Source organism: Mustelus asterias, chromosome 24, assembly GCF_964213995.1.
Source record: "Mustelus asterias chromosome 24, sMusAst1.hap1.1, whole genome shotgun sequence".
In the NCBI taxonomy this organism is placed as follows: Eukaryota; Metazoa; Chordata; class Chondrichthyes; order Carcharhiniformes; family Triakidae; genus Mustelus; species Mustelus asterias.
Genome location: NC_135824.1, coordinates 865965 through 878751, shown reverse-complemented (window position 1 = coordinate 878751; position 12787 = coordinate 865965). Strand labels below are relative to the sequence as shown.

General features: G+C 42.1%; 1 protein-coding gene across 2 annotated transcripts in view; it reads right to left on the bottom strand.

Annotated features, from left to right (window-relative positions):
- trpm7 (transient receptor potential cation channel, subfamily M, member 7) overlaps positions 1–12787 on the bottom strand; it is a 161971-nt gene that overhangs the window by 33598 nt on the left and 115586 nt on the right. For both annotated transcript variants that reach the window (XM_078241110.1, XM_078241111.1), the window contains exons 29-33: positions 10686–10771; positions 3571–3611; positions 1580–1605; positions 498–551; positions 55–105 (exon numbers count right to left, since the gene is read on the bottom strand). In XM_078241110.1, coding sequence (XP_078097236.1) covers positions 55–105; positions 498–551; positions 1580–1605; positions 3571–3611; positions 10686–10771 — 258 coding nt within the window. The remainder of the gene's footprint in view (positions 1–54; positions 106–497; positions 552–1579; positions 1606–3570; positions 3612–10685; positions 10772–12787) is intronic.

Sequence of the window (12787 nt, the reverse complement as noted above, 5' to 3'; positions counted from 1 at the left end):
TCAATTCATTGAGACATTTATCACTAAATATGTTTACATTTCTGTAATACTGACCTGAATAGTAATAATTTACATCCAGTACAGGCTTGAAAGGAGACCCAATCACTAAGGGGTGGAAAAAGAAAAATATGATTTAATCCTTTTCAATTAAAGATGTGCAGGTTAGGTGGATTGGCCATGCTAAAATGCCCCTTAGTGTCAGGGGGACTAGCTAGGATAAAATGCATGGGGTTATGGGGATGGGGCCTGGATGGGATTGTGGTCGGTGCAGACTCAATGGGCCGAATGGCCTCCTTCTGCACTGTAGGTTCTATGATAACTGGATTCTTGTGACAGAAGAAACGTTTTCTTTCCACAACTATAGGAACAAGATTATAGTTGTCCCTGAAGAATGCAACTCTTCAAAAACTTTGCTTAGTTGCCAAAGCAAATGGGCAGCGCGTTTTAGTTCACTATTTGGTACAAAAAGCGGAGAGAGAAATATCAGTAGATCTCACCCCCCATTTTCTTGTGCCTTCCATGAGATTGATGAGTATTGTAAAAGTGTTGTGCTGAAACAGATGGAGATTAAAAACATTAAAACATATACAAATAAGGAACTGCTACACTAGACTTTAATAAAACAGAGGGGCTTGGAACACACGCCAGAATATGAAGACTGCATGAAAATCATTTACCTTATTTTTAATAATGCACATTATTTTGAATCTTACATATCATTTGGTGTTTGAATATAGACATTGTAAACACATTTACATAATGATACCAGAATAACCTGCAATTTCTGTGGAATAATGAAGCAGCAGGTTACTGGTGTTAAATATTATTGCACTTGTGACTATAAGCAAGATCTCTGCTGTGTTCTTTGAGCACGAGTGATAGTTTTGTTGTAAAGGTAACTTCTGCAGATAGCTGGTCTTGTATAAATACTTCAAGTGTTGCTCAACACCCGAGGCAGATTTTTGACACACTATGCACATAATGAGGGTAGAACGATTATTTCCCAAACAACTAAGATATGCAGAATGACCTGCTTGAAATGAGTTGTTGATGTTTTGCCTGTATGGGGCAAGTCAGTTGTGTAGAAAGAGCACTGCAATATTAAAACAAAGTTAATGAAAGAAAAGGATTAAAGTATTTGTAAAGGACATGTTCCAAAATTCACTTAAAAAGAGAAGGAATGCAATTATGCCTTTAAAGTAAGGCACGTTCACTTATAGAGCAGAAAACAAATTGTAAGGTGCTTAGTTGTAAAAGGCTTATTGGAATTAGGTCTCAGAAGTTTATGCCAGATTCTGAATATTAATAAAATACACTGTTTCCCTTGTATAAATCAACTTGAGCTCTCAGCATCAACCAATTTAGTATTCATTAGAATGTGGGGCACAAGTACAAAGTAGCTTGGACATTAAAACAAGATTGTTGTGCCATAATCAAAGCATAAAAAAAGGAGAAAGTCAAAAGCTAAAGCTCGCAGCCTTGCAACAAAGTATTATGATTGATCATACATTCTTAAAATGCAACAAATTTTGGAAAACAAGTGACATTACTTACATTTCAGATTGGATTTAAGACTTACCATTTAAGGCATCTTCACCGGTAGCCCTGAAATACACAGAATAAAGTTTATTTCTGGCCAACAATATTGAAACCAATTTAATTTTAATTGATTAAGTAAACATGTGGAAACATGTTATCTATTCAAGTAGTTTTGCTAAAAATCTAAATCCATGTGACACTCATACTGAAGTTTTAATAATTTTGATGAGTACATTTGATACAACACATTAACGAGTTGCGTCATTACTTTCCACCGTCGTAAATTTATACCATTGAACAGATTAGCCTTATATGCTGTAACAACTGACATTCTTCTTTACACAAAGAACATGTCCTATTCTATGGAAATTAGATTTTGTTATTGCAGCAGCTAAATAATGGAGCAAATACTTCTGTCTGAACTAGCCTTTTGAATAGATGCTTCACCAATTAAACCATAACTTTGATCTGAAAATTTTAACATTTTTAATTTCAGTTCTTCAAGCAGAGAGAGTATAACAAATTGTAAATAGTCAAGGCCCCAGAACTGATCCCTGTGGCACACCACTCATTATTTCTTGCCAACCAGAAAAAGACCCAATTATGTCTACTCTGGCTAGCCAATCTTCTATTCTTGCCAATACATTACTCCTACACCATGAAGTAGTATCTTATCAAATGCCTTCAGGAAATCCAAGTACAGCAGGTCCACGGGTTCCCCTTTATCCACAGCACGTTACTTCTTCAAAGAACTCCAATAAATTGGCTGAACATGATTTCCCTTTCACAAAACCATGTTGGCTCTGTCTGATTACCTTGATATTTTTTCTAAGTGCCCTGCTAGAACATCTTTAGTAATAGCTTTTAACATTTTCCCTACAACAGATGTCAAATCTATTAGAGAGTCATAGACGTTTACAGCATGGAAACAGGCCTTTCGGCCCAACTTGTCCATTCCGCCCTTTTTTTTAAAAACCCCTAAGCTAGTCCCAATTGCCTGCATTTGGCCCATATCCCTCTATACGCATCGTACCCATGCAACTGTCTAAACGCTTTTTAAAAGACAAAATTGTACCCGCCTCTACTACTACCTCTATGGTGGTTGGTGGATATTGTCATGTAGTTTCCTGCTGTTTCCTTCCCTTTTTGAATAAATGAATTTACATTAGCTATCTGCCACTCTAATGGAATGTTTCCTGAATCTAGGGAATTTTGGAAAATGAAAAGCAATGCATCAACTATCTCACCGGGACTTCTTTTAAGACCCGAGCATGAAATTAATCAGGGCCTGGAGATTTGTCAGCCTGTAGCTCCAACAGTTTACTCAGTATCACTGCTCTGGTGATTGTAATTTTCTTGAGTTCATCCATCCCTTCCAATTTCCTGATTTACAGCTACTTTTGGGATGTTCTTTGTATCCTCGAGAGTGAAGACTGATGCAAAATATTTGTTCAATTCATCTGTCATCTCCTTATTTCCCCTTGTAAATTCCCCAGCCTCATTTTCTACAGGACCAATGCTGATTTTATTAACTCTTCTTTACTTTAAAATATCTATAGAAATTCTTACCGCGTGTCTTTATATTTCTAGCTAGCTTTCTCTTGTATTTAAATTTTCCTTCCTTATCAATTTTTAGTCATTCTTTTCTGTGTTTTATATTCTGTCCAATCTTCTGACCTGCCATCCCCCTTCGTGCAATTACATGCTTTTTAAATTTGATACCAACTAATTTTTTAAGTTAACTACGGATGGTGGATCCTCCCTTTGGAATTTTTCTCATTAGAATCTATCCATTCTGTGTATTCTGGAATATCCCCTTAAATGTCCACCCTGCATCTCTATTGATCTATCCCTTAACCTAACTGGCCAGTTCACTTCAGCCAAGTCTGCTTTCATTCCCTCATAATTGCCCTTACTTAAGCTTAAAATATGAATCTTAGGCTCACTCTTCTCTCCCTCAAATGTAAAATTCAATCATATTGAGTGTTATGATCTGGGTTATTTGTTGAAATCATTATTTCATCCACTTACATTTGACAGCTGGTTGCAATGTGTTTGTCTTCAAGACGGTCCTATAAAGAGAGAAAAGTATTTTCATAAGATGTTGAATATACTGGTACTGCACACAGCACACTTTGCTTAAAAACCTTGTTCTCATGTATAAGACTGAACTATGTTGGGTAAAAGGTGTGTTACACTGCAAGTTACAAAATCTGAGTCTGGAGGAACTTATTCAAAATATTTAAAGTCTCTGCGTCTACCACCTTTTGAGAAGGAGTGTTCTAAAGACCCATGACCCTTAGAGCAAAGATTACTGCTCATCTTGGTCTTAAAAGGCAACAGCAAGGAGTCGTGGGGAGGCAGTGGCGTAGTGATATTGTCACTGGACTAGAAATCCAGAGACCCAGGGTAAGGCTCTGGGAACCTGGGCTTGAATTCCACCATAGCAGATGGTGAAGTCTGAATCCAATTAAAAGTCTAATGCTGACCATTAGAGAAATGGCAGATGGAATTTAATCCAGACAAATGCGAGGTGTTGCATTTTGGTAGATCCAATTCAGGTGGGAGCTATAAAATAAATGGCAGAACCATCAGGAGCATAGACACACAGAGAGATCTGGGAGCACAGGTCACAGATCCTTAAAAGTGGCAGCACAGGTGAAAAAGGTGGTGAAGAAAGCATACGGCACGCTTGTCTTCATTGGACGGGGCATCGAGTATAAAAGTTGGCAAATTATGTTAGTTATATAAAACATTGGTTAGGCCACATTTGGAATACTGTGTCCAATTCTGGTCGCCGCACTACCAGAAAGATGTGGAGGCTATGGAGGGAGTACAGAAAAGGTTTACCAGGATGTTGCCTGGTATGGAGAGTATTAGCTATGAGTCCTATGAGACATTGAATATACTGGGATTGTTCTCCTTGGGAAGACGGAGGCTGAGGGGCAACCTGATAGAAATTTATAAAATTCTGAGGGGTATGGATAAGGTGAACAGTTGGAAGCTTTTTTCCAGGGCAGGAATGACAATTACAAGGGGGCACAAGTCCAAGATAAGGGGGGAAAGGTTCAGTAGAGATGTGTGGGGTAAGTTTTTTTACGCAGAGGGTGGAGGAGGCCTGGAATGCACTGCCAAGTGAGGTGGTTGAAGCAGACACAATAGCAACATTTAAGACTTACCTGGATAGACAAATGAACAGGTGGGGAATAGAGGGATCCAGGCTGTTGATCTAGATAGGACAACGTGATTGGCACAGGCTTGGTGAGCCGAAGGGCCTTTTCCTGTGCTGTACTGTTCTTTGTATAGAGAAGGAAAGGAGAGAGTGCAGAATGTAGTGTTACAGTCATAGCTAGACTGTAGAAAAGGGTCAACTTAACACAAGGTAGGTCCATTCAAAAGTCTGATGGCAGCAGGGGAGCTGCTCTTGCATCAGTTGGTATGTAACCTCAAATTTTTGTATCTTTTTCCCGATGGAAGATGATGAAAGAGAGTATGTCCAGGGTGCATGAGGTCCTTGATTTTGCTGGCTGCTTTTCCAAGGCAGCGGCAAGTGTAGACAGAGTCAATGGATGGCAGGTTGGCTTGCCTGATGCGTTGGGCTTCATTCACGACCCTTTGTAGTTTCTTGTGGTCTTGGATAGAGCGGGAGCCATACCAAGCTGTGGTACAACCAGAAAGAATGCTTTCTATGGTGCATCTGTAAAAGTTGGTGAGAGTTGTAGCAGACACGCCAAATTTCCTTAGCCTCCTGAGAAAGTAGAGGCGTTGGTGGGCTTTCTTAATTATAGTGTCAGCATGGGGGGGGGACCAGGACAAATTGATGGTGATCTGGACACCAAGAAACTTGAAGCTCTCGACCATTTCCGCTTCATCCCCATTGATGTAGACAGGGGCATGTCCTCCACTAAAGCCAATGACTATCTCCTTTGTTTTGCTGACATTGGAGGGAGAGATTATTGTCGCTGCACCAGTTCACCAGATTCTCTATCTCTTTCCTGCACTCCGTCTTGTCATTGTTTGAGATCTGACCCACTAAGGTGGTGTCATCAGCAAACTTGAAAATCGAGTTGGAGGAGAATTTGGCAACACAGGTGTAAGGTGTATAGTAAGGGGCTGAGGACAGAGTCTTGTGGAGCTGGTGTTGAGGATGATCGCGGAGGCGCTTTTGCCTATTCTTACTGATTGCTGTCTGTGAGTTAGGAATTCTATGATCCAGTCTCAGAAGGAGTCGTCGAGTCCCAGGCCACGGAGTTTGGAGATGAGTTTTGCAGGTGTTGAAGGCTGAGCTGTAGACAATAAATAGAGTCTGACACAGGTGTCTTTGTTATCTAGGTGTTCCAGGGTTGAGTGCAGGGTCAGGGAGATAGCATCTGCGGTGGACCTATTGTGAAGATAGGCGAACTGTGATGGATCCAGGCAGTCCGGGAGGCTGGAATTGATTCGTGCCATGAATAACCTTTTGAAGCACTTCACAATGATGGATGTCAGAGCCACCGGCCAATAATTATTAAGACACGTTGCTTGGCTTTTCTTTGGAGCAGGGAAAATGGTTGGCTTCTTGACGCAGATAGGGACCTCAGATTGATGCAAAGGGAGGTTAAAGATGTCTGTGAATATCCCTGCCAGCTGGTCCGAGCAGGATTTGAGTGCTTTTCCGGGTACCCCATCCGGGCCGAGTTGGGGTACGGGTAAAGTTGAATGGCATCAAGGTTGGTAAGTCGCCGGGACCGGATGGGATGTACCCCAGGTTACTGTGGGAGGCGAGGGAGGAGATTGCGGAGCCTTTGGCGATGATCTTTGCATCGTCGATGGAGACGGGAGAGGTTCCGGAGGATTGGAGGATTGCAGATGTGGTCCCTATATTCAAGAAAGGGAACAGGGACAGCCCGGGAAATTACCGACCGGTGAGTCTAACCTCAGTGGTTGGTAAGTTGATGGAGAGGATCCTGAGAGACAGGATTTATGATCATCTAGAGAAGTTTAGTATGATCAAAAGTAGTCAGCACGGCTTTGTCAAGGGCAGGTCGTGCCTTACGAGCCTGGTTGAGTTCTTTGAAAATGTGACCAAACACATTGACGAAGGAAGAGCGGTGGATGTGGTCTATATGGACTTCAGCAAGGCGTTCGATAAGGTCCCCCATGCAAGACTTCTTGAGAAAGTGAGAGGGCATGGGATCCAAGGGGCTGTTGCCTTGTGGATCCAGAACTGGCTTGCCTGCAGAAGGCAGAGAGTGGCTGTGGAGGGGTCTTTCTCTGCATGGCAGTCAGTGACCAGTGGAGTGCCCCAGGGATCTGTTCTGGGACCCTTGCTGTTTGTCATTTTCATAAATGACCTGGATGAGGAAGTGGAGGGATGGGTTGGTAAGTTTGCTGACGACACCAAGGTAGGTGGTGTTGTGGATAGTTTGGAGGGATGTCAGAAGTTGCAGCGAGACATAGATAGAATGCAAGACTGGGCGGAGAAGTGGCAGATGGACTTCAACCCGGATAAGTGTGTGGTGATCCATTTTGGCAGATCCAATGGGATGAAGCAGCAATATAATATGAAGGGTACCATTCTTAGCAGTGTAGAGGATCAGAAGGACCTTGGGGTCCGGGTCCATAGGACTCTTAAATCGGCCTCGCAGGTGGAGGATGCGGTCAAGAAGGCGTACGGCGTACTGGCCTTCATTAATCGAGGGATTGAGTTTAGGAGTCGGGAGATAATGCTGCAGCTTTATAGGACCCTGGTTAGACCCCACTTGGAGTACTGCGTGCAGTTCTGGTCACCTCATTACAGGAAAGATGTTGAAGCCATTGAAAGGGTGCAGAGGAGATTTACAAGGATGTTGCCTGGATTGGGGGGCATGCCTTATGAGGATAGGTTGAGGGAGCTTGGTCTCTTCTCCCTGGAGAGACGAAGGATGAGAGGTGACCTGATAGAGGTTTACAAGATGTTGAGAGGTCTGGATAGGGTAGGCTCTCAGAGGCTATTTCCAAGGGCTGAAATGGTTGCTACGAGAGGACACAGGTTTAAGGTGCTGGGGGGTAGGTACAGAGGAGATGTCAGGGGTAAGTTTTTCACTCAGAGGGTGGTGGGTGAGTGGAATCGGCTGACGTCGGTGGTGGTGGAGGCAAACTCGTTGGGGTCTTTTAAGAGACTTCTGGATGAGTACATGGGATTTAATGGGATTGAGGGCTATAGATAGGCCTAGAGGTGGGGATGTGATCGGCGCAACCTGTGGGCCGAAGGGCCTGTTTGTGCTGTGGCTTTCTATGTTCTATGTTAAAAGGTAGGGGAATGGTAGTAAGTCATTATGCTTATTTGGAGATCCGTGCAGACATGATGGGCCAATTGGCCTCCTTTTGCACCGTAAAATTCTATGGGGCCAACTCTGATTGGTCTAGGCATTGGCACAGGGAATGAACAAAGGAATGGCTGTCAACTAAACTTCTGTTAAGTTGAAAAAGGCACAGTGCTTACCCAAGCAGCCCCTGCCTGCAAAACTCACAGTTTCCAACACTAAATGTGACTGTGCTTTGACAACGCTTGCTAAACAATCCTATGTTAAGAATGTCACTGAAAACCAATTTAAGATCAATCGGGCTCACAGCGTGGTTCACTTACACAAGCTAAAGTCACATACATTCACACACAGGGCCCTGTCCTTTGCACTCCACGCTCTGCGCCTTTTACAATTAAACAAAAGCTTGGGGTCAGTCATTGCCTAGTCCATTTCTCATGGCAATACCTGAACCAGAGTCAACCTGCTTGGTTTGAATTTGAACAAAAGCTTGGCAGTTAATTGTTTCCAGCTGCATTCTCCATGACAACGCTTCTACCACTCAGTCGTCTTGCCAACAAATCAGCACACTCTTCCCATGCTTCAAATTGTTGTTCCCGATACTATCGCTAATGTGGTGATCTGGCCTGATGAGTAGAAGACTAAAAACATTGATAGCATGTCTCTTTTCCCAGCAATATAGTTTGGAAAATTATCTAGCCATCTTTACTCTTCAAGTCATCACAGAAATTAATTAAATCCAAGTAATAAATTAAAAAATGAGAATTCAGGTTTAATTTTGAGGTCCAGAAGCATTGTCCTGGTCTGAGATAATATTGCCTCAAAATGCAAATACGTTTTTTTAAAACATAGTCTCTTAGCAAAGATTCGAGAAACAATTTACCAATTAACCCAAAGTGGCTACTGTAAAGCTCCATGTGTTTCTTTCTTCCGTCGGAAAAAAGATACAAAAGTCTGAGGTCACGTACCAACCGACTCAAGAACAGCTTCTTCCCTGCTGCTGCCAGACTTTTGAATGGACCTATCTTGTATTAAGTTGATCTTTCTCTGCACCCTAGCTATGACTGTAACACTACATTCTGCACTCTCTCATTTCCTTCTCTGTGAACGGTATGCTCTGTCTGTATAGCGCGCAAGAAACAATACTTTTCACTGTATACTAATACATGTGACAATAATAAATCAAATCAAATCATGTAACTGATTAATATGTTTCATTGCAGTGATCCATTGCTGAGAAAAAATGTTTAAGCGTGGTTTCATTTTCAAGGTAAACAACTGGCTGCTCAACAATCAGTTTCTTTGCCAGAAATGACAATGCTGTCTAGCGAACAAAAACAAATGGGCTCTCCAGAGAGGAAACATGCGGCTATATTCGCTCTGGAGATAAATGAAAATGAACTTTACCAAAGCATCATCCAAAAACTGAATGACAAATACCGGGTCGGCCAATTGACATTGGATAGAGTTCATTTATTCTGCAGAGAAAGAAGCGTGCAAGCTTCTAACGCAAGGAATCAAAAAATCATACAAAAATCAGATAAAAGTGTAACCGAGATGGCATTGGGAGATAATAAATAAAAGCTTCTTTTTGAAAATCTAAATATAATTTGTTGTTCAAGATTTCTTGCTAAATAGTTTGATTTGATTTATTGTCATATGTATTAGCATACAGTGAAAAGTATTGTTTCTTGTGTGCTATAGAAAGCATACCGTTCATAGAGAAGGAACGGTTCTACAAGTCCCAGACCCACAGCAATGTGCTCAACTCTTAATTGCCCTTCAAAGCAAGGTATTCAATTGTCCAAAAAAATGATCAATATGAAAAGCTATAATTCAGGTGGCCTGAGGCAGTTCACAGTGCACCATGATTTCACCAAGTGGACAGTGAAGGAGGTTATCGAGGATTGCAGCGGGATCTTGATCAATTGGGCCTGTGGGCTGAAGAATGGCAAATGGATTTAATTTAGATAAATGCGAGGTGTTGCATTTTGGTAGATTGAGCCAGGGCAGGACTTACTCAGTTAATGGTAGGGTGTTGGGGAGAGTTACAGAACAAAGAGATCTAGAGGTACAGGTTCATAGCTCCTTGGAAGTGGAGTCACAGGTGGACAGAGTGGTGAAGAAGGCATTCAGCATGCTTGGTTTCATTGGACAGAACATTGATTACAGGAGTTGAGACGTTTTGTTGAAGTTGTACAAGACATCGGTATGGCCATACTTGGAATACTGTGTACTGGTTACGCTATTATAGAAAGGATATTATCAAACTAGAAAGAGTGCAGAAAGATTTACTAGGATGCTACCGGGACTTGATGGTTTGAGTTATAAGGAGGGACTTTTTCCTCTGGAGCGTAGGAGGCTGAGGGGTGATCTTATAGAGGTCTATAAAATAATGAGGGGCATAAATCAACAAGTCAATATCTTTTCCGAAAGGTAGGGGAGCCTAAAACGAGAGGGCATAGGTTTAAGGTGAGAGGGGAGAGATACAAAAGGATCCAGAGGGGTATTTTTTTCACAGAGGGTGGTGAGTGTCTGGAACAAGCTGCCAGAGGTAGTAGTAGAAGCGGGTACAATTTTGTCTGAAAAAACGTTTAGACAGTTACATGGGTAAGATGGGTATAGAGGGATATGGGCCAAATGTGGGCAACTGAGACTAGCTTAGTTGTTAAAAAAAGGGGGGCATTGATAAGTTGGGCCGAAAAGCCTGTTTCCATGCTGCAAACCTTTATGACCATCAACTTCTCTCAGGCAATTAGGGATGGGCGCTAAATGCTGGCTTTGCCAGTGACAGTCAAACTCCATGAATGAAAAAGAGTCACAATAACGACATTATTTGGTAACAGACAAAATCAGACTGACCAGCAGGGAAGCCTTTGAATCCTCCCGGTGGAATGTTATGTCTTCAGCTGAGGCCCTGATCCAGTCTTTAACACCCCGACCTTGTACTGAAGTAAACAAAAAAGGGATTAAGTTAACACTAAGACTACTCTTTTTGTACAGGGCTTGATGCAGTCATGAGGATATCCTCATCTTGAAAAGCTAGGGAAAGGAATCGGAAGACCCTAATGTACGAATGTTGGCATATATCCAAGCACTTCACACGCTAATAAACTTCCTAATGTCAAAGCATTTCAGCGACCTTTCCCAGCAAATCAAATAGAATTTGCTAGATATTTGCTAGTTTAAGGTAAACACTGAAGATCCTGTAGACGACAGCAATGGGTGTAGATATGCTAACCAAATATTTCAACAAGTGCACTCAGCCATATCTATAGTAAAAGCTCTTAGATTCGGCGCTACTTGAATGCAAATAAAATTTTAGCAACTAATTTGCACAAAGGACAGACATTTTTCTGGTGCTCATTACATCTGCTACAGTACATTGAGTTCTTTAGTAATATTCAATCTCAAGTTTAATGTAGAAAATGGAATATTCCCAGCAAAAGGGAAGAATATGTTTAATTTGAAGTACTCCTTCTACTCCAAAAAGACAAAAAACGTCACCTCACTCTCAGTTTTGCTGCTGAAAAGAAATAACCTTTAGAGTCTCTATAATCAGGAACGGATTGCACATTCAATGGATCCAACTCTGATCAGCCAAGGCCAATTAACACTGAACTTAAAGTTAAAGTTTATTTATTCGGGTCACAATTAACACTGCAATGAAGTTACTGTGAAAATCCCCTTGTCAACACACTCCGGCGCCTGTTCGGGAATTTAGCATGGCCAATGGCTAAATCCAAAGATGTGCGGGTTAGGTTGATTGGCCATGCTAAAATTGCCCCTTAGTGTCCTGAGATGCGTAGGTTAGAGGGATTAGCGGGTAAATATGTAGAGATATGGGGATAGGGCCTGGGTGGGATTGTGGTCGGTGCAGACTCGATGGGCCAAATGGCCTCTTTCCGCACTGTAGGGTTTCTATGATTTTAATGCACTTAACCAGCACATCTTTCAGACCGTGGGAAGAAACTGGAGCACCCGGAGGAAACCCATGCCGAGGACGTGCAGACTCCACACAGACAGTGACCCAAACTGGGAATCGTATCCGGGTCCCTGACGCTGAGGCAGCAGTGCTAACCACTGTGCCACCGTTGCCTGTGCAAGATGATCGAAGATCAGACTTTAGATCTAAGATCAGACTGATACTCAGAAACGAGAATGTGCATCAACCAATGCTCAAGCTAAGCCAGAAACAGAGGGTGTAACTGTTCTACAGGGATTATTGGATCTTAGGAAGACACTAGGGAGCAAACACATGGGAACACCATCAACAGCAAGTTCTGCTCTAAGCCACATACCATCCTGACTTTGGAAATATAGCACTGCTCCTTCCCGTTGCTGGGTCAAAATCCTGGAACTCACTTCCTAACAGCATTGTGGATGTACTTATACTACAGCGGTTCAAGGCAGCAGCTCACCACCACCTTCTCAAGGGAAATTAGGGATGGGCAATAAGTTTGGCTTAGCCAGCGACATCCAGGAACGAAAAAATTCTGATTGGGTCATGGTTTGGATGTTTTTGGAGCAGTTCCTGTTACGAAGGTTTTTTTAAATTTAGGGTGGAAGCTCAAATAAGCTGCTGTCTTGTTGAATCTCAGTTTCTATCATTAATATGTTAATGAGCAGTTCAATTCACATCTTGTGAAAAATGGGCAGATGGGTCATTTTAGGAGATTGTCAATTTGGCTTGGATGTTCTCTAATATCAATAGGATGGAGCGGACTGTATTCGTGCGTTCTTCTGCTTTAGACTTGCATATCATTTCCTATCAGAGAGGTTGGATAAAGGCCTGTTTTTGGTGCGCTGCCAATGTATGCTACAATGAGAACTGCACAAAAGTAATATAGCCAACTTGGTCTTTAACTTTATCATTGCAAATAGTAGGTGGAGATCAGGGAATGGCCACTTGGGGAAATGTGCATCCTACTGCCCTAACGTAACAGCAATGTACACTGCTACCA